Raw genomic sequence first — 25,532 nt, 5'->3', positions numbered from 1 at the left:
GGATCTGGTGTAATGGGCTCCCACCAGCACACCGGGGCAGCCGCAGGGCCAGGGGCTGGGCTCTGCCATCCAGGGCTGGGGGCTCTGCCATCCAGGGCTGGGGGCTCTGCCATCGCAGGCTGGGGGTCTGCCATCCAGGGCTGGGGGCTCTGCCATCGCAGGCTGGGGGCTCTGCCATCGCAGGGCTGGGGGCTCTGCCATCGCAGGGTGGGGGCTCTGCCATCCAGGGCTGGGGGCTCTGCCATCGCAGGCTGGGGGTCTGCCATCCAGGGCTGGGGGCTCTGCCATCGCGGGGCTGGGGGCTCTGCCATCCAGGGCTGGGGGCTCTGCCATCGCAGGGCTGGGGGCTCTGCCATCGCAGGCTGGGGGGTCTGCCATCCAGGGCTGGGGGCTCTGCCATCCAGGGCTGGGGGCTCTGCCATCGCGGGGCTGGGGGCTCTGCCATCCAGGGCTGGGGGCTCTGCCATCGCAGGCTGGGGGTCTGCCATCGCAGGGCTGGGGGCTCTGCCATCGCGGGGTGGGGGCTCTGCCATCCAGGGCTGGGGGCTCTGCCATCGCAGGCTGGGGGTCTGCCATCCAGGGCTGGGGGCTCTGCCATCGCGGGGCTGGGGGCTCTGCCACCGCGGGGCTGGGGGCTCTGCCATCCAGGGCTGGGGGCTCTGCCCCGGCTGGGGGTCTGCCAGTGGGTGGGGGCTCTGCCATCCAGGGCTGGGGGCTCTGCCATCGCAGGCTGGGGGGTCTGCCATCCAGGGCTGGGGGCTCTGCCATCGCGGGGCTGGGGGCTCTGCCATCGCGGGGCTGGGGGCTCTGCCATCCAGGGCTGGGGGCTCTGCCATCGCGGGGCTGGGGGCTCTGCTGTCGCGGGGCTGGGGGTTCTGCCGTCGCGGGGCTGGGGGCTCTGCCATCCAGGGCTGGGGGTTCTGCCATCGCGGGGCTGGGGGCTCTGCCATGGTGGGGCTGGGGGCCAGGCTCTGCCATCTGCCCCAGGCAGCCACTCACTCGGAGGCATCTGGGAAAGGCTCCCTGCTCCTACAGGAGTGGCTTCCTCTGAGGTCTGAGTCCTGTCAGGCTGGAGCTGGCAAGCTCTGGGACTTCTCTGGCCTCCAGAAAGGAGCCTGTGCCCATGTGTGGGGCAGGAGAGGGAGTTCTGCCAGTTCTGCTTCAGCAGAGGTAGTCTAAACCTTCTGCTTATATCATCTGCTTGGTGCCTTCCTCTCATCCGGCCAGAAATGGCCCTGCCGTATTGGAAACCTGTACCTCTCACCAGAAGAAGCTGAGAATACCCAGTGCTTTCCCTAAAACAACTGATTCAACTTGTATGGGTGCCCTGAGGAGCTTGAGAACTGGTCCTAGACCATCCCAGAAGGTGGGTCTGCACAGTGTTCCAAGCTGCTGCAAGTCCTTGATTCCCTTCCCAGCTCTGCTGGTCCTCCTGTATGAATCCAGGGTGTGACCCTGCAGTGCCACGCTCTTGTGTTGTAGTCATGCTGTGCTGAGGCCTCCAGAGAGATCCAGCTCCATAGTGCCGTCCTGCACTGTGAGGTGGGGAACTGGCCACAGCACGGCAGAAAAGCTGTGGTCCTTTGTTAGCTCTTCCCGGGCTCCGAGAGCAACAGGGCCTTTGTTTGGCGTGAAGCTGGAATCCAGGAGGCACAAAGCAGGAGTGGAACGGAGGTCCTGCATCTTGCAGAGCTGGCGCCAGGGCTTTGGTTGGACTGGGACTGCTCCCAGGGCTGGGACTGGGCAGCCCCAGGGCTCTGGGATGTCCCTCAGCTGTGACAGTAGGAAAGTCCGTCCGAGTCAGGTTGGAGCCCCAGAAATCTCTCACCCAGAAGGAGGGAACCTCCTGCCCTGCTGTGAATGTCTTGAGCAGAGTGCTGGGAGCCACATGGAGCCCCCTGCCCCAGCATGGTGCCTCAAGGAGCAGCAGTGACCCCCACACCAGAGCCCTGGGGCAGGCAGGGCTGATGTTTTCTTCCCTGGGAAGTGTACAGGTGCAGGAAGGCTGGGGCTGGGATTCCTGCCGGCCTGCTTGGTGGGGAGGTGCTGGGCAAACAGGAGCAAGGAGCATGGAGCCATGTGAGCCCTCAGCAGGAACCCTCCCTGTGTCCTGCTGGCCGTGATGTCCTCGTCCTGCTGTGCAGGAGGGGCTCAGCAGCAGGGAGGAGGACTCCAAGTGCACCCAGTGCTTCCCCAGTCCAGGCAGCTTCCCCAGTCCAGTTGGGCTCAGCAACACAGCAGCAGCAGCAGCCACAGGTGGCTCAGACCAAGGCAGTATGAGGTGTGAGAACAGGGCCTGTTGTGATGTGTCAGGGTCCCCCAGGAGCACTGTCTGCAGATGCTCCCTGCAGCACCTGGGCAGCCTCTGCCCAGGGAGCTGCTGCTCATTCCTGGGGCTGGTAGTGCTCAGCCCCAGCAGCCGCCAGCCCTGGGGCTATGGGGGGATGGTCCTGGCTCCCCTGCAGTCTGGGGGCTCCCTGCCCATGCCAGGCTCTGGCAGCACTCACAGGGGCTGGTGCCAGCAAGCAAAGGAGGCAGTGCCTGTTAGCCTGGCTGTTGCCTGGTTATTTCCTCTCCCAGTATTCACAGGCTGGCAGCTGTATATTTTCCAAGAACCTTGTTCTTGAGCTGGGACTTGATGTCTGTGGGGTCTCTCCTGTGGCTGAGAGCTGGAGGAAAGTGCTGGACAAGTGGGATGTCCCAGTTACACCTGTGCATCACAGAGGGGACAGTCCAGCAGCGTGGCTAACTACCCCCTCCCTGCAGTCTGTCGTCCTTCTGAGGGCTCAGTCTCTCATTCCAGCAGGACACATGCAGTTGCAGACATTTTTCCCCAGAGGAGGAGTCCCAGGCTGATTTAGGGTGAAATAAGTAAAAGAGCCTTGCCTACCTATCTGGGAAGGGCAAGCCAGGACAAGCCCTCATGCTGGAGTCATTCCATCCTCCCCAGGCTCGGATGGTGTGGAGACCCAGGTTTGTGCTGCTGCACCAGTTCAGGAGCACTGGTGGTCTCCAGGCCTGGTGCTTGTCAGTGCAGGTGCTGACCACGAGCCTGGAGGAAGGGCTGTGCACTCCCATCATGCCCAACGGACCTGGCTCTCCTAAGGAGGCTTCCCAGGGCTGCACCGTGCTCTGGGGATGTTCGTGGACACAGCCTGGCTCAGATGGGCCCAGGAGGCCCCGCAGTACTGAGGGTGGCCGTGCCCGTGGTGGGACACAGCCAGGGGCCTCTGCAGCCATTCACTGTGGCCTGCGCAGCGCCTGGGTCCCTTTCTGCCTTCCTGCTGCTCCCCTCTGCAGTGAGAGCCTTCTGTGCTGCAGAGAAGCCAGGGAAAGGAGGGGGACCCCCCTCAAACCCCTCCAGACTCCCCTGCTCACCTCCCCACAGACCCTGCCAGGCTTGAGGCCAGCACAGCTCTGCCTCAATGTGGGCCAGAGGCCCCTCGGCCTCTGTGCTGTCTCTGGAGCTGAGCAGTTGACTCCCTGCTTTTAATAGAGAGCTGGGAAGGCACATTATGGAGATGAGGGTGTTATTTGCATAACGCTAATTAGGTAATTACAAATCATTTTGCTATGAGCTGAAGCGTGTGCTGTGACATAACGTTTATTAGTCATTCCATTCAGGCCCCGCTTAGTTAAGTCATTTACTGCACTAACTACTGAAGTTGGCAATAAAAGGTAAATGCTGGTGCTGGGTGTGAGGCTGACACGACACCCCATGAACTGTGCCCATGGGGGGCCGTGTGAGGCAGAGCCAGGCTGGCAGGTGTTAGCAGGGCAGAACACCTCGTAAGCCTTGGTGAGGAGCTGCCTCTGAGCCCACTGCACAGGCTCCTCTTCCTGGCCTCACTCACTCCGTGTGCAGGGCTCGTCCAGGGCAGGCACTGAGCCCTGGCACTGGGTCTGTCTGCAGGCACCGGCCCCGTGGAGGAGCTGGTTCCACTGCTCCAAAGGCTGGCAGCTTTCTCTGAGGGTGGGACGCAGGGCAGGGAGAGCTCCACAAGCCAGTGGAGCTGTGAGGGGCAGAGGGAGGGAGGAGGCAGGACTGGCACAGAGCTCTCATTCTTCTCTGCAGGAGAAGACTCTGCAGGAGGAGACAGGGACTTGCCTGTCCCAGCCTGCTGGGCTCTGCTGCTGCCTCAACCCTGCCATGTGCAGATGGCAGGATCTGTCCCATGGCAGACGTCTCCTTCCCAGTCCCACGTTAGGCACACCTTTCTCTTCCAGAACCAGATGAGCCATTTGAGTTCATTATTGTGTCACTGACGGGCCAGACGTGGCTCTTTGAAGCCTCAACGTCAGAGGAGCGGGAGCTCTGGGTGCAGGCCATTGAGAGCCAGATCCTGGCCAGCCTGCAGGGCTGTGAGAGCAGCAAAAACAAGGTAAGAGGTCTTGGCCAACTTCTGTTCTATCTTCTCTGGCATCTGCTTTGCTACATTCCTCCATGTCCCATGCTTGCCTGTCTGTCCACACTGAATCCTGTGGGATCCCTCTCCTTCCAGTGGGAGTTCAGTCCTGTCCCTGGGACTGTGCAGTTCCCTTGGGTTTCTTGTCATCTCTTCCCCACCTGGCTCTGGCCCCGCAGAGTACTCTGCACCTCATGTGGCTGGATCCTTCATGGTTCATTCCCTCCCTGGACATTTCTGCCCTTTCTCCTCACTTTGACCCGCTGTCCCCTGCTCCTCTGGCACTCCAGCCCCTGTTTTCAGAGCCCCCATGCTGGCCAGCGTGGTGGAGCGTGGTGTGGCATGGCAGGAGGGGTGCAGGGTGCAGGTAGGGGGGCTGGCCTGCAGTGAAGGGCCTTGTGGGGTTCTTTGCAGGCTCGGCTGGGCAGCCAGGGCGACGCGCAGGCCATGCAGGCCGTCCGCACGGCGCGCGGGAACAGCTTCTGCGTGGACTGCGACGCACCCAGTAAGAGATGGCACCCTGGGCGGGGGGCTCACCCAGGAGGGGAGGGGAGGGGGCTCCAGGCACCCAGGCACCCCCTCTCTGAGCCCAGAGACACCTGCCCTATGTGTCTGTCCTGCCCTGTCCTGCAGTGGACCTGCTCCTCGGGTGGGTACAGCCCCCAGTGCCACCCCGTAACCCCTCCGGGGCCAGCCTGAGGGCCTGGCCTCTCCAGGGACACTGAGCTGGAAGGGCTCTGCTGGGCAGGTGCCTGCAGATATGAGTCTGAGCCGCAGGAGTCGGGCTGGTGAGTCTGGGCAGGTTATTAACTCTCCCCCGCTGATCCTGCTGCCCTCAGATCCGGACTGGGCCAGCCTGAACCTGGGTGCTCTCATGTGCATCGAGTGCTCCGGGATCCACCGCAACCTGGGCACCCACCTGTCCCGTGTGCGCTCCCTGGACCTGGATGACTGGCCTAGCGAGCTTCTTATGGTCATGACGGCCATCGGCAACGCCCTCGCAAACGCTGTCTGGGAGGGAATGGTGGAGGGCTACCCCAAGCCCACTCCTGAGAGCAGTCGGTAAGGGAGGTGGTGAACCCCAGAGATGCTTCTTGGGAACCGCACAGGAGGGCTGGGTGGCACGTGCAGGGGTTGGGAGCAGCCATTGGGGCAGGCAGGATTCCTCAGGATGCCCCAGTGTGGGGCTCCTGCCTGCCCATGAGGCACTGGCCACCCTCTCCTGCCACCCTGGCGGGGCACTGGGGCTCCGCGGCAGCCGCAGCCGTGCGGTGTCTCCGAGAGCTGAGGCTGGCTGCGAAGCCGAAGGGGTTAAGAGAGATGGCTTGGCGGCGTGGTGCGGGTCCCCAGGGCCTGTCCCTTTCAGCCCTTGTCTGTGCCGATCGCCGCCGCTCTCCTGTCACTCAGGCCGACAAGAGCCCATTCTGCGCTTATCAGCGCCGGGGCGCGGGTCAGGCCCGCCGGCAGCGCGCATGCGCGCCGCGCCATTGACGGCCGCCCGCCCGCCGCAGATGGAGAGAATGGCAGGAGATAGCGGGGCACGGCGCGCATCGATCCGCCGCCCCGGCGGGACGGACGCGGACACAGCCTTTGTCTGCACCAGCCGGGACGGCGGCAGCGATAAGGTGCCTCCCGTGGCACTGGGCTGGCGTGTGCAGCGCTGGCCTTTTCCTGCCGCTGGCCGTGGCCCGCGCACAGGCCTGGGGCAGGGACGGTCCCCGAGCTGCCCCGCACGGGCCCACAGCACCGGGGTGAGGGGCTGCAGCCGGAGCTGCACAGGGACAGCTGCGGGAGCTGGCTGCAGGACACTGCTGCTGCTGTGCAGGCATGGCTGTAAGCACACCGTGTCCGTAGGGAGCTGAAGGAGGGGCAGTGAGTGGAGCGGGTGTCAGGAAGGTGTCCAGAGTGGGATGACAGAACCTCGGTGGCAGCTGTGGGCACAGGGGCACGGCAGGGCTGTGCAGCACATACCTGAGTGTGACAGATGTTCACTGCTTACTTGAGTATGTTCACGTGGCAGTGCTGATACTCGTGTCCTTTTGTGCATGGGGCCCAGGGAAATTGTCTCAACTGTGACTGTGACAATGTCCTGTCTGGCAGGGAGGAGAAGGAGCGCTGGATCCGGGCTAAGTATGAGCAGAAGCTCTTTCTGGCCCCACTGCCCCAGTCTGACATCCCACTGGGGCAGCAGCTGCTGCGGGCCGTGGTGGAGGATGACCTGCGGCTGGTGGTGACACTCCTGGCCCATGGCACCAAGGAGGAAGTGAACGAGACCTACGGAGACGGAGATGGGCGCACAGCGCTGCATCTCTCTTGCGCAATGGCCAATGTGGTCTTCACACAGCTGCTCATCTGGGTAAGACAGAGCACACACCTCCACCGCAGTGCTTCTGGTGCTATCCCAGTGCTTCCCCACCTCCCTGCTACCTTTATCCATCCTGCTTCCGTGGGCTCTCCCACATGCCCACTTCACTGACCTGCCCACCCCCTTGGCCCCCTGTCCGTGCCCACCCTCCCACTCTCTGCCCGCTGCCGTGCCCCTGGGCACATGGTTCCCAGGTAGCACTGACCAGCTGTTTGTCTCCCATGCAGTACGGAGTGGATGTGAAGAGCCGGGACGCTCGGGGCCTGACCCCGCTGGCCTACGCCCGGCGGGCAGGCAGCCAGGAGTGCATCGACATCCTGCTGCAGCACGGCTGTCCCAGCGACAGCGCCGCCACGCTGACCCCCAGCCTGCCACGCCGCAACGCCAACGCCAACAACAACGCCGCACCCGTGGAGCTCAGCCCCAGCATGGGCTAACCCGGCACAGCCCTCTGATCACCATGCCTGTGGAGCTCAGCACCGGCCCTGGCACGGGCTAGCCCGGCACAGCCCTCTGCTCACCATGCCCGTGGAGCTCAGCATGGGCTAGCCCGGCACAGCCCTCTGCTTACTGTGCCTGTGGAGCTCAGTGCCAGCCCGGCACGGGCTAGCCCGGCACAGCCCTCTGCTCATCCCAATCAGACCGCCCCAGCATGGGCTAGCCCAGCACAGCCCTCTGCTTACTGTGCCTGTGGAGCTCAGTGCCAGCCCCGGCACGGGCTAGCCTGGCACAGCCCTCTGCTCACCATGCCCGTGGAGCTCAGCAGTGGCCCCAGCACAGCCTCTGCCCGTGCACAGCTGCCCTCCAGTCCTGCTGCGGAGCAGGGCTGCAGGAGCAGCTCTGAGAGCCCCACGGTGCCTCCCCCAGCAGAACCCCGCTCCAGGCAGGAGGAGGCTGGGAGCCAGGTCCTGCTCCTCTGCGCTGGTTCCAGCCACCTCTGGCCGTGCCGCTGTGCAGAGCCCGTGCTGGCAGCTTGTGAGGGCTCCTGCACAATCCCTGGGGTGGCTCCAGTGCTCCCCGCTCTCGTGACCGGTACGTGCATGGGGAGGCAGTGTCTCCTGCTCCCCCCACACATCTGTAGATAAAGCAGGGGCTGGCGGCAGCTCAGCTGTGTGGCCTCCCCTGCACAGCAGCACCAGGGAGGCTGATGGCTGTGCCTGCTCCCTCAGGGAGGTCAGTGTGGTCACTTCCCTCCTGCTCTCCCTCCGTGTTGGCCTTGCCACCCCCCCAGTGCAGTGCTGAGGTGGGGGGCAGCAGGAGGTGCGTGTTTCTGCATTGCACCCCCGTGCTCCTCTGCTTCTGGCCAGTGCAGGAGGGCTGCACGCACACAGACTGCTCCCCGTGTGCTGATGCAAGGGTGGCACCTCCCCAGCACTGCCCCTGGACAAAGGCCTCCCCAGCCTCCCTGCTTTCCTAGGAGGGGAAGAGGATGGTCACCTCGGGATCCCCAGCTCTCTGTCTGTCTGTAGAGTCACTGTCCTTCCAGGTTCAAGCTCCAAGCCATACACAGTGTCTCCATCAGAGCCTCCCGCTGGCTCCCGCTGCTGCCCAGGTGGGGCTGGTCTCCAGCTGAGCAAGAGGAGAGTAGAGGAGCATCTCTCTTTGCATTGGGGTCAAGCCTCTAGCTGAATGCTGGAACTTCAAGGCTTTGGACACTGCTATGGAATGTCTCTGTCACTTGTGTATAAAATGTACATTGGAAATATTTATATGGACACTCTGTATATACGGTTTCTTTTCCATAAGTTGCCCTGTGTGTGTTATCTGCAACCAAGGAGATAAAGGCCAATAAAGCAACCCACCTCCTGCCAGGCCAGTGTCTCAGTGTGCTGCCTTTCGGGCCTCCATGCAGCCCTGGTTTGCAGCTGGCTCTGGTGACTCTCCAGCCCACACTGACCAACATTCAGCCTCTTCTCCTCGGGCTCGGGCTCTGCTAACAACAGTCCTGTACCAGAGCAGGCTCCTGGGACACGGCAGAGTGCTGAGGTTGGAGGGCAGATGTGCCAGCCTGGGGCACTGAGGGACAATGCCAGAACATGGCCCCAGAGGAATGCCCAGCTCTGGGGGATGGGAGATGGGCACAGCACAGGGCTGTGCTGGAGAGTGGACATACAGGGCAGGGACCTGGGCCAGCTGGTCCCTGTGCCCAGGACAGCAATGTGGAGCTGGGCCGGGGGAAGGCAGGGAGTGATGGGGTGCCACAGCAAGCCAGGAGTGCAGGCTGCAGGATCATCGAGTCCCAGGCACAGGCAGACGCAGAGCAGGGCCCCAGTGCTGGCAGTTCCGGGCTGGCTGCACCCAGGCCACACCACAAACAGCACTCTGGGGCTCCAGGTATGCCTGGAGTGTCTCTGTGCTGTGCTGGGTCCAGGCTCTGCTGCACTGGGAGCGGGCACAGCCCTTGGACCCCAAGCCTGTGCGGCAGTGCTGCAGGAAGGGAGGTGCCAGGACACCCCCAGCTGCCACAGGTACCCTCCGATGTCCCTGCCACAGCCCTGCTGCCTCCTCCTGTGCCTCTCCCGTGGCAGAGGGCTGCCTTGCTGGAGGCTGCAGGCGGCGGCCCCAGCCCCTCCACTCCTTGATGTTCTGGCTGTGTGTGCCCATGTGGACATGGTCCTCATCCTGGTCCTGGTCCCAGTTCCAGTCCGGCCCCTGCCCCCGTGTCACCCTTCACTGCCATCCCCTCGTGGTGCCCGTGGGTGCCCCCACACCGGCCCTGGCCCCAGCCCAGTGCTGGGTTTGGTTAATTTCCTGGCGACTGCATTAACGGGAATGGAAGCCGAGGGACGGCAGCTCCTCTGGGGCCCATTAATCATCCCCCTCAGACAAGCTGCCTTGATTACAAGTGGCAAGAAATTCATTAGGGCTGCGGCTCTGACAACTTTTATCTGCGCGGCTGGATCTGACTCATTAGGCAGCCAAATTAAAGCCATGATGGGCCCTGATGAAATTCACTGCTTGTTTATCTTGTGCGATCTGATACATCTGCCCATACATCATCTCCCGCGCGGGATCCCGCCCTACCCAGCCCTGGCGCCTCCCTTCCCATCCCAGCCCTGCCCAGTCCCCCGGGACCCAGCTCTGACCCCAGGAGCTCCGGGGCCGCTGCCAGCTCTGCCCAGGAGCCCCGGGTGCCCGGACCCAGCTCTGACCCCAGAGCCCCCGGATGCCAGTCTGGACCCAGCTCTGACCCCAGAGCCCCCGTGTGCCAGCCCAGACCCAGCTCTGACCCCAGAGCCCCCGGGTGCCATTCTGGACCCAGCTCTGACCCCAGGAGCTCCCGGGTGCCATTCTGGACCCAGCTCTGACCCCAGGAGCTTCTGGGTGCCAGCCCAGACCCAGCTCTGACCCCAGGAGCTCCTGGGTGCCAGCCCGGACCCAGCTCTGACCCCAGGAGCCCCCGGGTGCCATTCTGGACCCAGCTCTGACCCCAGGAGCCCCCGGGTGCCATTCTGGACCCAGCTCTGACCCCAGAGCCCCCGGGTGCCATTCTGGACCCAGCTCTGACCCCAGGGGCCCCCTCACCTGCCCCACACTCTGCTATGGCACTGGGGCTGGAGCTGGGGCTGTGAGCCATGGCCATGCCACCAGGAGCCGTGCGGGGACAGCTCTGGAACCAGAATCCTGCAACACCCTGAACTGGAAGGGACCACAGAGATCATCAATGTCCAGGGCCTGGGCCCACACAGCCCCAGCAGCCCCACGGCCCACGCAGTGCCCGTGGGGTGCAGGCTGCTCAGGGCACCCGGAGCCCTGGCCAGGCTCTGCTGGCAGTGGCACTGCTGTGGGCACACAGCCCCGTGGGGACAGACCCTGTGCCTGCTGCTGCCCAGACTGCAAACAGGTGCTGGCGATCCTGGTGATGCCCTTCTGCTGACACCTGGGGCAGGGATGCCACCAGGTCCCTGCAGGCTCTGACACTGTCCTGAGGAGCCAAGAGTGGGCCAGACCCAGCCCAGCGTTACTCCAGTGTTGGGGCACATCGGGGGGCCAAGGTGACCAATGTGGCTTCAGGTGGCCCTCGGCCAGGACAGGCTGCATGAGGCAGGAGCTCCATGTCCGTGTTCAGGGGAAGAGATGTGTGTCCATGTTTAGGGGCGTGTTTAGGAGCTGTGTCTGTGCTCTGGGGCAGGAGCTGTGTTCATGTTAGGGGCAGGAGCTGTGTCTGTGTTCAGGGGCAAGAGCTGTGTCTGTGTTCATGCTAGGGGCAAGAGCTGTGTGTCTGTGCTCAGGGCCACTGTGTCTGTATTTTGGGGCAAGAGTCAGGTGTCTGTGTTCAGGCTGATGCCAGGGAGGGCACGGGCCAGCCCTCTGCTCTGCTGTACACCAGAGGACCGTGCCAGGGCAGCAGCAGCGGGGCTGTCTCTGAGTTATGTGGCCCAGCAGCAGCAGCACTCCCATCATGGAGCTGAGGCTGGAGCCAGGGCAGGGAGGTGGGTGCCACAGGACAGGAGCCATGGGTGCAGCCCTGTGCCATGAGTAAAATCCAGGGTATGCAGCCCCTGGCTGGAAACCAGCTGTACCACAGGTTTGCAGCGCTTCCCAGAGAGCCTGGGCACACCCAGGAAAAACCCCACCGGGCACAACTTACAATCAAAGCCCCACGGGACTTCCTGCAGCCCCTGGTGAGCAGGCACAGCTTCCTGGGAATCTGCAGGTGGGCACAGGTGGGCATGGGGCAGCACCATGCACCCTGAGGCTGCTGGGCTGGTGCTGAGCACATGCAGAGGTGGCCAGGGCAGAGATCCTGCCTTCATGTGCCCAGCCAACCTTGCCTCTGGGGAAAAGGCACATGTGTGACAGTGTCCCAGCCCCCTCAGGCTGTGCTCACTCAGGTGCAGTGCCCCACACTCCACTACCACACCTGACCTGTGCCCATCCATGGGAGTCAGGCCTGCAGGTGGGTGCAGACTTCCACAGCACAGGGAGTCACAAAGCCCTGAGGAGCCTGGCTGATGGGGACCCTGGACAAGCTGGCACAGGCTGCAGAGGAGTCAGGGAGGGTCACAACCTTTCCCAGGTGCCAGCCACTGGGACATTGTTTCTCTCTTGCCCATTGTTTCTCTCCTGCACCTTGAGCTAGTCCTGGAGCCGCTGGCTAATGAATAGTACCAGCACCATATTGTGTTGTGGGCCATCACATCTTCATACAAGCCCCTTGCCAGGGAATGCTGAGAACCAGCTTTGTTGTGCTGAGTGAATTAACACTCTGTGGGATGCAATCCCTGCTCCTTTCCCAGTTCTTCAAGAACCACCATACAGGTAAACAAGTGGACAGGTTTGGATAGGGAGAATTCCCTTGTAAATGCTGAAAATGCCTGCCTTAGGGCAACAAAAGCCTTGTTTTATGCATGCATGTATATATATATATATACACATAAACATATTCATATAAACCAGTGCACGTCCATGTATAAGCACACTCTATGTATTTATCTCTGTGTGTGTCTGCACCTGTATCTACCTTTCACTCTGTGTGTGCACACACATGTGTGTACCCGTGCACATACATGGGTACCAGTGCTTGTGTGGAGATTCCTTCCCCAGCAGCTCCCACTCCAGGACACAGGCTAACAGCCAGAAGCTGGTGAATGGGAAATTCGAAATAGATGCAAGTGAAAAAACATACTAGGGAGGTGGTTGGGCACTGGTACAGGGCCCGAAGAGGAGGGACTGCCCACGCTTGGAGATACTGGTCAGATGGGCAAATTCTTCAGCATCTTGAATGGGGCAAGCTTCAATCAGCTGTTGGAACAGAGACCTCCCAAGGCCCCAGCCAGGCTCACGGCTCAGCTGCCCTGGCTCTGTCTTTACTGCCCAGTTTCTCATTGTGGCCAGTTTCTCATTCCTCATAAGGCCCTCCTTCTCCCACCAACCCCAGTCTGACCCAGCGCCCAGAGCTCCAGCTCATAGGGGCCCCCACAGCTCTCCCATCTCAGGAGGGGCCACAGCTGCTTCGAGCAGTGTGGGCAGTGCCCTGTGCCATGCTCACTGTGCAGTGTGGGCAGTGCTGTGCGCTGTGCAGTGTGGGCAGTGTGGGCAGTGTGGGCAGTGCCCTGCACCGCGCTCACTGTGCAGTGTGGGCAGTGTGGGCAGTGTGGGCAGTGCCCTGTGCCATGCTCACTGTGCAGTGTGGGCAGCGTGGGCAGTGCTGTGCACTGTGCAGTGTGGGCAGTGTGGGCAGTGTGGGCAGTGCCCTGCACCGCGCTCACTGTGCAGTGTGGGCAGCGTGGGCAGTGCTGTGCACTGTGCAGTGTGGGCAGTGTGGGCAGTGTGGGCAGTGCCCTGCACCGCGCTCACTGTGCAGTGTGGGCAGTGTGGGCAGTGTGGGCAGTGCCCTGTGCCACGCTCACTGTGCAGTGTGGGCAGCGTGGGCAGTGCTGTGCACTGTGCAGTGTGGGCAGTGTGGGCAGTGCCCTGCACCGCGCTCACTGTGCAATGTGAGCAGCGCTGTGGACCGTGCTCACTGTGCAGTGCTTTGCTCTCCGTGTGCAGGAGGCATCAGAGCCGTCACAGTGCTCAGGGTTCACAGGGAGCTCTGCTCTGCTCTGCTCGGTGCCAGGAACACTCTGCTGCTCTGCAGCTCTCCAGCAGCGCTGGTGACAGCATGAGTCTGCCACCTCCAGCAGCTCTACACAGAGCTGCACCTCTGCAGCATTTGTGGGGATTTCAGCATGGCTGTTTGTAGGTCTGCAGTGTGTATGGGCTCTGGGATTGGTCTAATACAGCAACAACAACCACAACAACAAAACCTTCCATGCAGCTAAAACCTGTAGATGTTGGACCCATGTCAGCAGCAGCCCATGGATGAGCATGCAGTGGAGTGGAGTGCTCTGCACACGGATTTTGGGTGGGCAGTGGCCTCTATAGTGGGGGATGTGGGTTAAAGACACAATAAACCAGTGCTGCCACTGGGGCAGGACATATCAAGCCAGCGTCAGTTAGAAATGCCTGGTGGGAATAAGGGAGTTCTTGGACCTTAAAATAAAATTTTACTTCTTTTAATGTCACTGGCCCAACCCTGGAGCTGTGGACACTTTCTGGAGTGTTGTGGTTAGCACGCACTGTGTGGCACAGACCCCTCACGTGGACACATTTGTAGTGGCAGAGCCCTGTGTGCAGCTGCAGAATGGCTTTACCCGGCCCCTGCCCTCCCACACAGAGGTGAGTACCAGTTCCTGTGCCAGAGCCATGGCTGCAAGCTGCCGTGTCCCCTTTGCAGGCACAGAGCACAGCTGAGCTCAGTCCCTGTCTCAGACCAGCCCCCACTGAGGATGGAGCAGGGGTGCAGCTCCAGCCCAGCCTGATGGAAAGGGAGCTGACAGATTTCCTGAGAGCAGGGCGCTGGGGGCTCTGCCAAAGGACATTTCCTCCCCTGATCCACAAGGAATGCCAGCAGGTGCTGCTACCTGGACAGGGCAAATCCGTGCTGGGGGTGCTGTGAGCAGCACCAGGCCAGGCATTTCCTGAGGAAACTTTCTTGTTTCCAGGTCAGTGGTGCAGGGACGGAGGCTGGTGTCCTGTAGTGGAAGCCAGCTGTGCTGAGAAACCAAATCCTGAAAGGATCCCACAGAACCCTCTTGGAACCTGCAGCAAATATTTCTGAGGAAAGAGCCACCCACCAAGGACAAGTAGAAGCACAGCTTTGTCCAAATGATTGCTCTGATCTGAGCTGTGCCTGTGTCTCTTGGCCACACAAGCCAACGGGAGCCAACAGCCAAGGGGCAGGGACAGCCACCCCGAGGCTCCAGAGCTCCAGGGCACTGCAGGACTCAGCTCTGCAGGCTGAGCATGGACCCCACGCTCCAGGTGAACAGAATGCACCTGCCAAAGAGGGAAGGGATATGCAGAGGGAGCACTGCTCCCCAGGCAGCACAGACATGGCCCAGCATGTGCGGCATCAGGGGAAAGTGGAGTCAACTCTGGCTGTCAGGGAGAGTTCCTGCTCTCCCAAGCTGTGTCTCCCAGGGAAGGGGACAGCAGCTGGCTGGACCGTTTGTGACCCAAACTCCCTATCAAACCTGTGAGCAATTGGTGCCCCAGCCAAACCTTGGAGAGAGCCCTCCTCCTCCCCAGGAACCTCTGGTGACATTGCAATGGGTGTTGCTACCACAGCACAGGCATGGGAGCTGCCCTGCTCCATGGACTCACCGATGTTTGTCACACCAGAGCAGAGTTTTCCCAGGCTGGACACCCAGGGAGCCCCACGGCCCTTGTGCTCTGGACTGGGCATGCAGCTGTGCCCTGTGCAAAGCTGGGTCCTCATGCGCTTCTGGGGCTGGGCTCAGTATCTGAGCTGGCTGGCTGCGGAAGCAGCATCTCCTGCAACAGCTCTCAAGAGCAGAGAATGGCTGGCCTGGATGTGCGAGCCTCTTTTGTTGTTGCCCCTGCCCCAGGGCATCAGCGCAGGGAGCCGGGCCAGGGCAGGGGCCGCAGCCGCGCTGGGAGCCTGCAGCAGCACGCACATTCCGCGCTCCGGGATGAGCTGCGGAGGCGCTCCCGAGCCGGCCCTGGCCCCGGCTCCGCCGGCGGGAGGGCCGACATGGGGATGCTCCGGGCGCCTCCCGGCCCGCCCCATCCTCTTCTCCCTCCCGCATCTCGGCACCGGCACAGCAGCAGGTGCAATGAGCCCGCACGGCCCCGGCTGCAGCTCGCACAGCCCCGGCTCCGCGGGCCCCGGTATCGGCACCGCCCGAGGGGCGGCTGAGCCCCGGCGCCTCCCCTTCTCCCCGCCCGCCTGCCGCCCCGACCTCCGCGGCCGCCTCTCGGCGCCGCTGCCACTGCCCGTGCTCGTGTCCCTGTCCCTATCCCTCTCCCTTCCCCGTTCTCCTCTTCTGTCCGCCCCGGGCCGGGGCCGCGGGATCCCCGTTCCTGCAGCGAGGAAGAACGTGATCATGCTCCATAGAAAATAATTTATTGAAATCACAGCTATACACGGGCGGGCGCCAGCGGCAGCGAGGGCCCGGCCCGGCCCGGCTCAGCCCGGCCCAGCGGGCGGCCAGGGCCCGAGGGCCAGGCGGCCGCACTCCCCATGGCACGGACAGAAGGACACGCTGCCGTATGTACAGAGTTTACACGGAATAAATAAGGGACATGTACACAGGAGGGGAGCGCCGCCGCCGCCCGCCCCAGGGTCCGGGAGCGCGGCCGGGCTCAGGGCCGGGCGCCCTGCTCGATCTGCTGGTGCTGGCTGCGCACGGCGAAGCGATTGACGTGCACCGGGATGGGCACCACGATCTTGGGGTTGCGGACGGGCTCTCCGGAGCGGTTGCTGACATTGCCAGCCTTGATGCGTTTCCACTTGGCGCGGCGGTTCTGGAACCAGATCTTCACCTGCACCTCGCTCAGCTTCAGGGCGTGTGCGATCTGCGAGCGCTCCGTCAGGCTCAGGTACTTCTTGCAGTGGAACTCCTTCTCCAGCTCCAGCAGCTGCTCGCTGGTGAAGGCCGTGCGGCGCCGGCGGCTCTTCCCGGCCCCGGAGCCCGGCGGGGGCTGCTCGGCTGCGGGGCCGCCCTTGCCCTTGCCCTTGGCTCCCAGCGCGGTGCCGGCGGCCGCCCCGTCCAGGAAGGGCTCCTCCTCGCTCTCGCCCGCCGAGCTCTCCTCCTCCCGCTCGCTGCACGGCGTCGCCGCCGACTTTACCTCCAGCTTCTCCTCGTCTGAGCTGTACGCCTTCCCGTCTGCGGGGCACACAGCGTCAGTGCCCGCCGCACCCCGCACCGCACCCCGCACCCCGCATCCCGCCCGTGCCCCTCCGCTCCCAGAACCCCCCAGCCGCGGGGAAAGCTCTCCCCGCTCCCCGGCGGGGGCTGCCGCTCCTCCCGCTGCCTCGGAGCCCGTCACCACCGCGTCCCGCAGCCCCGGCCCCGGCCCCAGCCCCGCACTGGGTCCCGCTGCGGGCAGCGCCAGCCGCTCCCCCCGCGGGCCCAGCGCCCTTGTCCCCGCAGCCCGCCCGGCTGCAAGGGGCAGCGCCGACAGAGCCACGCTGGGCTCTGACCCCCGCAGCAGCTGCCCCATCCCCAGCCCCATCCCCGGCCCAGCCGCAGCAGCACCACGGTCTCGGTCTGGCAGAGAACATCACAACACTTCAGGGCTTGTCTGGATCTCCGCATAGGATAGAACGCCCGTACCTTGTCTCTCAGCTCAGCCCTCCCTGTCTCTTCCAAGTGCACCAGACCATCGATGCTGTTAGAAAGTAGCCAGCCAAGAGCTGAAGAACTGTCCTGGAAACAGCATCCAGAGCCAGCTCCAGCCAAGCAAACCTCTCTGCAGGGCTCTACAGGACATGGGGGCCCCACTTCTGGCTCTCCCTCCCTAATCCAAGGATGCACCACAGCAGACAGGGAACAAGGTGCTGAGGCAACCGATGCTCAGGGCTCAGCTATGCCCAGCAGTGGGCAGAGGGGCAGGACAGAACTCGTCAACATCACCCAACAGACAGCACCTCTTCCCAGGCCATCAGGCAGAATGCAGTGCTTGGATCATGGCAGACACCTCTGTTAAGGTGCCTCTGAGGATACTGATAGGGTACTGGGGTATGAATCTCTTCCTTGCAAGCGTCTTGTGTCCCAAACTGCTGCCTGAAGGATGAAACAGCCATGGATCAAGGGAGGACACAGCGGGAGACAGAGGAAAGAGGTTTGGAAGACAGTCACTTCCACAGGGTAGAAGGGCTCAAAGTGAGAAGATGCTCTCAGCCACAGACAGGGATCATGAAGGGAGGACCCACAGCTATGCACAAGCAGGGGAAAAAGCTTTTCTGTCATGCTGAGACTAGAAGAGACCAGAAAATTCTTCAAGTCTGACCCAAGAGCAGTAATCACTGCAGGAAGGAGTTGTCCTGAAGCACTGCTGCTCTATACAATCCAACAAGCAAAAGGAGAAGCGGCAGCTCTCCAAACTTCTAAGCAGTGTCCAGGTAGCGGCACATGCAGCCAGGGCCCTGGACCTCATCTCAGGGGGAAAGGCAGAACGCCCTCAGAAGCCCGACAGTGCAGGGTTTAAATACACAAACAGAACTGCAGGAGACTACTGGAGCCCAGAAGACATTCCTGGTAGCCTGGTGACTGTGGAGCTCCCACAGCCCTTGTCAGTCCTGCAGCAAGCCTGCGGCTTCCTGAGACCAGGAGATCTGGAATCTTCTCCCTGCTCTTCCTGTTTCCTATAGTGGGAAAGAACACCTTCATCTCTATCCTGCTGCAGAGTGTAGGGTCAGGGGTAGGGGAAGAGATTTCCCATGTGCATAGAGGGTAAAGACCCAGAGATTTTGTGCTCGTGGGGCTGAGGATCAGCAGCAGACAGCAAGGAGCACTCTGGCTGCCGTTGCACAACCTCATGCCAGCACTTTCCTGAAGAAAAGAAGAGCTGTCGCTTCTGTGTACCACCTCTCCCTGGTGGAGCACGGGGCCTGACAAGGTAAGAGAGCTCTGATGAGGAATTCAGTGTTTTCCCCAAGGGCTCTTTGGGTCCTGCCCTGGCACTGTAATTCCCCAGGGATGGAGGATGGCATCCCAGCAGCCACACCAGCAAACAGTGCTCGTAGGGCAGCTTGCTCCTGTCAGCCCAGGCTGTGCCCCAGGAGAAGAAGACTGAGCAACATGATGGTTTGCAAAACAGGTGCTATCTCTGAATACTCTCTTCTGAACCAGATTCCAAATTTTAAATGGAGCACTCTCACATTTGTGTCTTATAAAAGGGCTGGGTTTGCAGTAAGGAACTTGGAACTACTTGATAACATAATCTAAATTGGATGTGTTCACAAACAAAATTGGTCTATTGGTCTGTTAGTCACCTACTATGTCACCAGCAAGGAAGGAATGAAGGCAGGGGATCCCACCCACGTGGGTGGGGTGTACTGAGACTTTCAAGGCCCTTGAACATGAAGTGAAGCTGTCACGAAGCAAAGCATCATGATTGAAAAAATCAACGAGAGGCAGTAAATGAAGAACAGGGTTGACCCACTGGTTTGTTTTTTACAGAGTCACAGCTGTTCATTGATCTTGTCAAAGACATTGAAGAGAGTCCAAAGGGGGTCACAAAAATGTTCTGAGGGCTGGAGCACCTCTGCTGTGAGGCCAGGCTGAGAGAGTTGGGGTTGTTCAGTGTGGAGAAGAGAAAGCTCCCGGTAAACCTTATTGCAACCTTTCAGTACTTAAGGAGGGCTTATAAGAAAGACAAAGGGAGACTGTAAAGTCTCTTGTGATAGAACAAGGGGTCGATTAAATGAGGTATAAGAAAGAATTATTGACACTGGGTTGCCCAGATAAGGGGTGGATAGCACATCCCCAGCAACACTCAAAGCCTGGTCAGACAGGGCTCTGAGCAACCTGATGTAGCTGAAGATGTCCCAGCCCGTGGCAGGGGGTTTGGTGGCCTTTAAAGGTCCTTGCCAACCTAAACCATTCTGTAACTCTATGCTTATGGATGTGGAAAGCTTGGTGAAGAGACTTGAGTGTCACAGGTGACAAAGCTGTCAGGGAAGCATCAGGAAGAGCAGGGTCAGGAATGGGTGTTGTGATGAGCCCTGTGTTGGTAAGGGGAACAACAGAAACTTCACCCTGCCCCTGATTGAATGTGCTGTCACTACACCGAACCAGGAGAGAGTCTCAGACTTCTGCCTGAATCTCAGAGGAGATCTGAACAGCTTAGGAACAAACCTGCTCTCACAAGAGGTGTGGAGAGCTAGGGATGTTAAGTACCCTTACACCAGGGGTCATACCTTTGTGGCAGCTGTGGAAATAAACCAGACTTCAAGCTTTGCTGCATCTCACCACCAGTTTCCCTGTGTGCCTCTCCCTGCTCAAGAAGGGTGGCAGTTGCTGGAAGCAAGTTTCAAAGCCAGTGGATGCAGAGAGAAGTCCTAAAATAGTGCATTAATTCCTTTGGCTGATCCAGGATGCAAGTGATCCTGTGTCCGCAGACACCTGCATGATGGAGACACTAACAGAGCCTAGGGACAGCAGCAGTCACTCCAGAGTATAAGATGCTAAATGTCAGCAAAACTGTCAAAAGGGAGCATTTATTCTTCACAAGGTGCTTCTACAGGTAAAAAAAATCTGTGGAACATCTTGCCATCTTGATGTGGCTGATGTCAAGGTTATCCCTCCTTTCTGGTGGACTCCAGGGGAGATTAGATAAGGCCACAGAAAAAAAAAATAGTTGAAGTTTACTAAATATACAGAAACAACACTTGGCACAGGAAGTCCCTGATGTGCAGATGGTTGGATGTGAGGGAAGTATCATTTTAGAACTGACCGCTAAACAGGTTGTGCTCTCTTGCTTTTCCCTGGACAACTGCTTTTGGTCAGGGCCACAGACTGGATGCAAGAGCAAAATGCATTATAGATAGTTTCTGATGACTCCTGTTGACATGAATCATCTTTCTATTCCTTAGTACTGGAAAAAGCTCACAACAACCCTCCTGAGTTTCGTCTGAGATGGTTCCTCTGTCCATCTCCAGTTTTGTCTGGTACAGCCAGGAGAAGCAGTAGGTACAGGAGAAGGCAGGCACATTTGGCCTGACAAATCCTCTTGGACCTGGGCAAAGCAGCCCACAGAACTGGGTCCACATGGGCACATGCCCGTGCAGAAGGACAAGCACCCCCCATGGCTCCATAGCAGAGCCAGTGCTCCGAGGCAGCAGGGGATGAACAGCTGGAGCAAGACACCTTTCCTTCCATCATATCGTCCAGATGCAACAGGAAAAGTCTCAGAGGTAGGATTTCTTGGATTCAGAAGTGGCCACGGCCTGGGACAGTTCATCTGAGTCCCTTGGGAGGAGAGAACATATTGGGCTCAGTTATGGAGGAGCCACAGAGGGAGATCAAGCACAATGCAGTTCATCTGCTCACAGAGGGAAGGGTGAGGTCGTACAGACCTGGTTTTGGCCAGGGCAGTGCTGCCCTAAGAAGACTTTCACAAAAAAAGTCAGATTGCATTGGGCTTTTGGCTCAGCACAGAGGATGAGGAGCGCCAGAGGAGCACCCAGTAACCCACACAGGAAGGGGGAGGCAGAATGCCCCCACTGTCCTACCTGGGGTGAGAGGTCTGAGGGGTACCTGATGAGTGAAATGCTCTTCTGAGGGATGAACAAGGCAGGGCAAGGAAGGCACCTGGGCTTACCCAGGAGAGACTAAAGAGAGGATGGAGAACAAACAGCCAAGCACTGCAAGAAGCAGCAGAGATTCTCAGCACACAACCACACCAAGAAGCCTGTGAGACAAAGGTGGATCCCAGGAGCGGCCAGGAGAGACAGCTCAGGAGAGGCCGCACCAGAGAAGCAGCAGCTGGCTCGTCTGTGTCTTGCCGCAGGGATCCCGTGCTGCAGGACCCGGGGAGAAGAGCTGAGTGCTGGACCTGGCTGAGAAATACGGAGCAACAAGTCTCCGAGGCTGGTGCTGGCGCACTCGGGGAGCGGTCGCAGCGCACAAAGGCGAGGGCCCCGACGGGAGCCGTTCCCGCCCGCACCGGGGGTGCCGGGAGGGGCGCTGCCGCCTGCCCGGCCGTCGGGCCGGGCCGGTGCCGAGCCGGTGCCGAGCCGGCGGCCGGGACGGAGGAGAGCGGGGCTGCTCCGCCTCGGCCCTGCGGGGCGGGCTCGGGGGAAACTTTGGAAAGCCGGTGGTCGCAGCACGGCGACGCCGGGAGGCACCGGTCCGGGCCGCCGCACCAGGCTGGGGACAGCGCAGCCCCCGCCGCACCGAACGGGGCCGGGACGGGGACCAGGACCAAGATCGGTGCGGGCGGGGAGGGCTGCGGAGCGAGCCGTGGGACGCGCCGCCACCTCCGCCTCGCTCGCCCCGGGCCGAGTGCCAGGACCTCGGAGAGCTCCGTGCGGCTGGCCCGGCCACGACCGGCCGCTCTCCCGCCGCTCCTGCCCCGCGGTCCGGCCGAGGCAGGCGAAGTTTGACTCCAACCCGGGAAGGCTGCGGACCGGGCCTGGGTCGGAGGGGAGTCGGTTCGGTGCTCCGAGCCGGGCTGGGAGCGCAGCGGAGGGCAGGTCCCGCTGGCTGCCCCGCCATCCTGCCCGCCGCGCCCGGTCCCAGCGCTCGGCTCCGCGGCCGCCGTCCTGGCGAGCTCCGGCCGCAGGACCGCCCGCCCCCGGTGCCGCCGGAGGGGAGCGGGGAGCTCTCCCCGGGGCTGCGGGGGCTCGGCGGGGCGGCCGCTCCCCGCCGGGCAGGACGGTCCCGCGCCGCTCTTACCTGCCAGGCCGGGGAAGGGGTCCGGGAAGTGCAGCGGCGGCTCGGGCGGGCCCTTGTCGCGGCCCGGGGGCAGCTCCTCCGCCTCCAGCCCGTCCGCGCCGCGCCGGCAGCCGGCGTCGGGGGCGGCGCGCGGCGGGGGCAGCTCCTGCGGTGGGTAGAAGCCGTCGGGGGGCTCGGAGAAACTGGGCAGGGCAGTGGTGAGCGCCACCATGGAGGGCACGGCCTGGCCCAGGCTGGCGCAGAAGGTGTTGGTGAGGCGGCCGGCGAAGGAAGCGAGCGGGGCCAGCGGCGGCAGCCCCGACTGCAGCGGGGCGTGGGACAGCGCCTGCGGGAGCACCAGCGGCCGGTACGGCATGAACATGGGGTACCCGGTGTAGAGCAGGTGCCCGGAGCGCGGCGGCGGCGTCCCGATGAGCGAGTCGATGGAGAAGGCGGTCCCCTGGCCGCCGGGTCTCTGCATGGCGAGCGGGCGCCTCCGGCTCAGCCGGCACCAACTTTCCGGCGAGCTCGGGCCGCCGCCAACTCGCCGCGATCCCGCCGCCGCCGGGCCCCGCCGCCGCGGCCCCGGCCCCGGCCCGCGCCCTCCGGCTCCCGTGGGCTCCGGCGCCCGGCGAGAGCTGCCGCCCGCCCACCCGCCCGCTCGCTGTCTCGGCGCGGCGGAGTGGAGGCGCGCTCGGAGCCGCCCGCCCGCCCCGCCGCGGGGGGGCCGGGCCGGGCCGCCGAGGGGAGGGGGGGAGGAGGGGAGGGGAGGCGGGCGGGGGTGTCGCCCTCTGCTCTCATCCATCTTCTGCACATCACGGTCGAGTTCCTCCTTCAGCGCCCGCTCCGGCGGGGCAAGGCGCCCCGCTCCCCCGGCGCGGCCGGCCCCTGGGAAGGCACCTCCCCCTCCCGCCTCATCAGCTGTTATTAATGGTGATTGATGATTAGCAGTTACGGGGCCCGGACAAGGGTGCTTTTGTGGGGACGGGACGGGGCCGCGCTCTCCGCACAGCCCTCTCCGGACCCGGCCCTGGGCCCACGGACGGGGCGAACCGGCTCCGCTCCACCGGCACCACCGGGGCTCCCGCAACCGGACCCGAGCGGGACCTCCCGCAGCTCCGGATGGCCGAGCCCGCGGGGAGTGGGCCGGGGACGGCAGCGATGGGCGGGCTCCAGCGCCCCGACGGACCGGCCCTGGCCAGGCACCGGCAGCCCCGTGCCGTTCCGTGCCGTTCCGTGCCGTGCCCGCAGACCGCCCGAACAGGGAGCGGGGAGAGAAACCACGGGGCAGGGTCGGGAGTGCGCCTTTCTCGGCCCTGGAGCCCTGTCAGCTCGGAGCGGGGTCTCGCTGAGACCGGCGGGCTCGGGCGCCGCGGGGCCTCCCGCAGGCGCGCTGGGGTCGGGGCGGGATGGGGTGTGTATCTGCAATGCCCCCTCTCGCTGCTCCCCCGCGGCCCCGGCACCGCTCACCCCCCGCGCTCCGTGTGTCGGACTCGTCCCCGGCGGCGGCCCCGGTGCGCATCGCTCCATCCGCAGGGCAGGCGGGAGCCGTGCGAACCGAAAGCTCCCGAGCTGCGGCTCCGCTGTGCTCGCTGTGTCCGGAGGAACATCGCCTGCCCCTTGTGGGGAGCCCCCACGCTAAAACAGCACTTTCTGCCCCCGGCTCGGCATTCGGGCTGTCCTGTCTATAGAGAGCTGCTCACCAGACCTGCAGGAGGCAAGGGGAAGCACGGCTTCAGAAGAGGATCAGGACTTTTAAAGTGCTTGGAAGCCAAGAAATGCAAGCTGGAGTCATGTCTATGCTCACTCCAGCTGCAGTTTCAGCGGCACAGTGACACTCCAGACCTCTAGCTCTCACCTATGGGTATTCCTCTTCTCAAGTGCCCTGTGTGTTCCTGCCTGCATTTCCCCTTTGACAAGGGATGCAGCACCCCTGGCTGCTTAGCTACCCAGGCTCCTGGTGGCATCGATATCTGTGTAAACACATGGATTTCTCTACCATCACCTTCTGCTTTGTCCCTGAGGATGTCTGGAACACCACTTGGAAGTGTGTTTTCTGTGGGACATGACAGCCCGGCCATGGAGTTGGACACTTGCACCCTGTGTGGAGCATTTAAGTGAGGCAAAAATGGGCCCACTGTGCTCAAAGTGGGATCACACAACCTCCTCTTTCTTTCTTGTCTTTTGTGCCTTTTTCTGTGGCACATCCTTGTAGTCCCAAAAAATCATCTTTCCACAGCAAGAACAGCCCTGCTCCAAGTGAGGGAAATGGGTGTGGAGAAGTCAATGGTAAAATAATCATACAGGCTCAGATATTGAATCATAAAACTGAGGCCTGGCATAGGGGATCCCTGTCTCTGATGCAGACACCTCCTGTCCTTGGATTGCTGAGAGATGCTCATCTTTGCAGGTCATTGACTGGCTGTGGCCCCTGGTCCAGGATTAGGGCCCAGATTCCATGATGGGAAGAAATATGGCAGTGACAAGCATTTGGGTGAATCCCACCACAGAGACCAGCAGTGACACAAAAAGGGACGTGGCTCCAGGTCTGTGACACAATAAAGGATGTGGCTCCAGTTTCTGCCCAGGTCTGTGACACCATAAGGGACATGGCTCCAGATCTGTGACACAATGAGGGATGTGGCTCCAGGTCTGTGACACAATGAGGGACGTGGCTCCAGGTCTGTGACACCATAAGGGACGTGGCTCCAGGTCTGTGACACCATGAGGGACATGGCTCCAGGTCTGTGACACATTGAGGGACATGGCTCCAGATCAGTGACACAATAAGGGACATGGCTCCAAGTCTGTGACACATTGAGGGACGTGGCTCCAGGTCTGTGACACCATAAGGGACGTGGCTCCAGGTCTGCTGGTCAGAATCCAGGTTCTGTCTGTGCTTGCCCCAGCTCTCCTGCCTCATCCACCAGGTGTCTGCGGTAAAGGAACCTCCAGGCTGGAGGCACCTTCAACGCACACAGCTTGGGTCCATTCCCTGCCATGAAATCGCCTTAGGCCATGGAGAAAGTGAAAGCATAGCCCTGTGTTACTGGATCTCGAGGCTGCTCTCCAAAGTGCCCAGATCAGGCTGTGCAAGCAGCTTTCTGACTCCTGAGCAAATACAATTTGATCACTTGTTCGATGAATCTTTTCTGCGTAACCAACCCACACCTCACACCTGCAGACAGGTTAGCAAGGTGTTTGAGAGCAACGGGAAGCTGCTCTCTTTAGTGACCTTGCTGGAGACCTGAGCGAGCTGGGGATGGGCTGTGTCTCCCAGGGGAGGGAGGATGGCAGCCCGTGCCCACAGCAGCAGGTGCTGCCTGGAGACCACAGTGCAGGCTCAGCTCTGCGCTCTGCGCAGCAGGAGCCTGCACCCTGCCAGTCCCTACTGATGTCTCCAAGGTTAAGGTTCTGCTTACCTGGTCATACACTCGCATTCCTGCAGCCCCATCTCCCTTCAAACATTGAGTCTGTTCCATGCTAGGAGCAGCAAGGAAAGGCTGCTTCCAGAGGGTGGGAAGCCAGGCAGGAAGGGCTGTAGCAAGGCAGGGGCTGCAGTGACCAGGGTGCATTCCCATAGGACCT

At 61.7% G+C, this 25,532-nt stretch overlaps 2 protein-coding genes across 3 annotated transcripts in view; one reads left to right on the top strand and one right to left on the bottom strand.

Moving 5' to 3' along the window:
• AGAP3 (ArfGAP with GTPase domain, ankyrin repeat and PH domain 3) overlaps positions 1–7,396 on the top strand; it is a 117,996-nt gene extending 110,600 nt beyond the window's left edge. For both annotated transcript variants that reach the window (XM_030943302.1, XM_030943303.1), the window contains exons 14-18: positions 4,228–4,382; positions 4,821–4,911; positions 5,246–5,468; positions 6,507–6,762; positions 6,999–7,396. In XM_030943302.1, coding sequence (XP_030799162.1) covers positions 4,228–4,382; positions 4,821–4,911; positions 5,246–5,468; positions 6,507–6,762; positions 6,999–7,208 — 935 coding nt within the window. In that variant the 3' untranslated portion in view covers positions 7,209–7,396. The remainder of the gene's footprint in view (positions 1–4,227; positions 4,383–4,820; positions 4,912–5,245; positions 5,469–6,506; positions 6,763–6,998) is intronic.
• An 8,397-nt stretch (positions 7,397–15,793) lies between these two features.
• GBX1 (gastrulation brain homeobox 1) lies at positions 15,794–22,449 on the bottom strand. The gene is made up of 2 exons (XM_030943178.1): positions 21,966–22,449; positions 15,794–16,448 (listed from the first exon to the last, which is right to left on the bottom strand). Exons 1-2 carry the CDS (start codon positions 22,423–22,425, stop codon positions 15,925–15,927), a joined length of 984 nt encoding a protein of 327 aa, XP_030799038.1. The 5' UTR covers positions 22,426–22,449; the 3' UTR covers positions 15,794–15,924.
• Positions 22,450–25,532: the final 3,083 nt, after the last annotated feature.

Source organism: Camarhynchus parvulus, chromosome 2, assembly GCF_901933205.1.
Source record: "Camarhynchus parvulus chromosome 2, STF_HiC, whole genome shotgun sequence".
Classification (NCBI taxonomy): Eukaryota; Metazoa; Chordata; class Aves; order Passeriformes; family Thraupidae; genus Camarhynchus; species Camarhynchus parvulus.
Note: the sequence above shows the minus strand (reverse complement) of the source record. Positions and strands in the feature narration are given on the sequence as shown.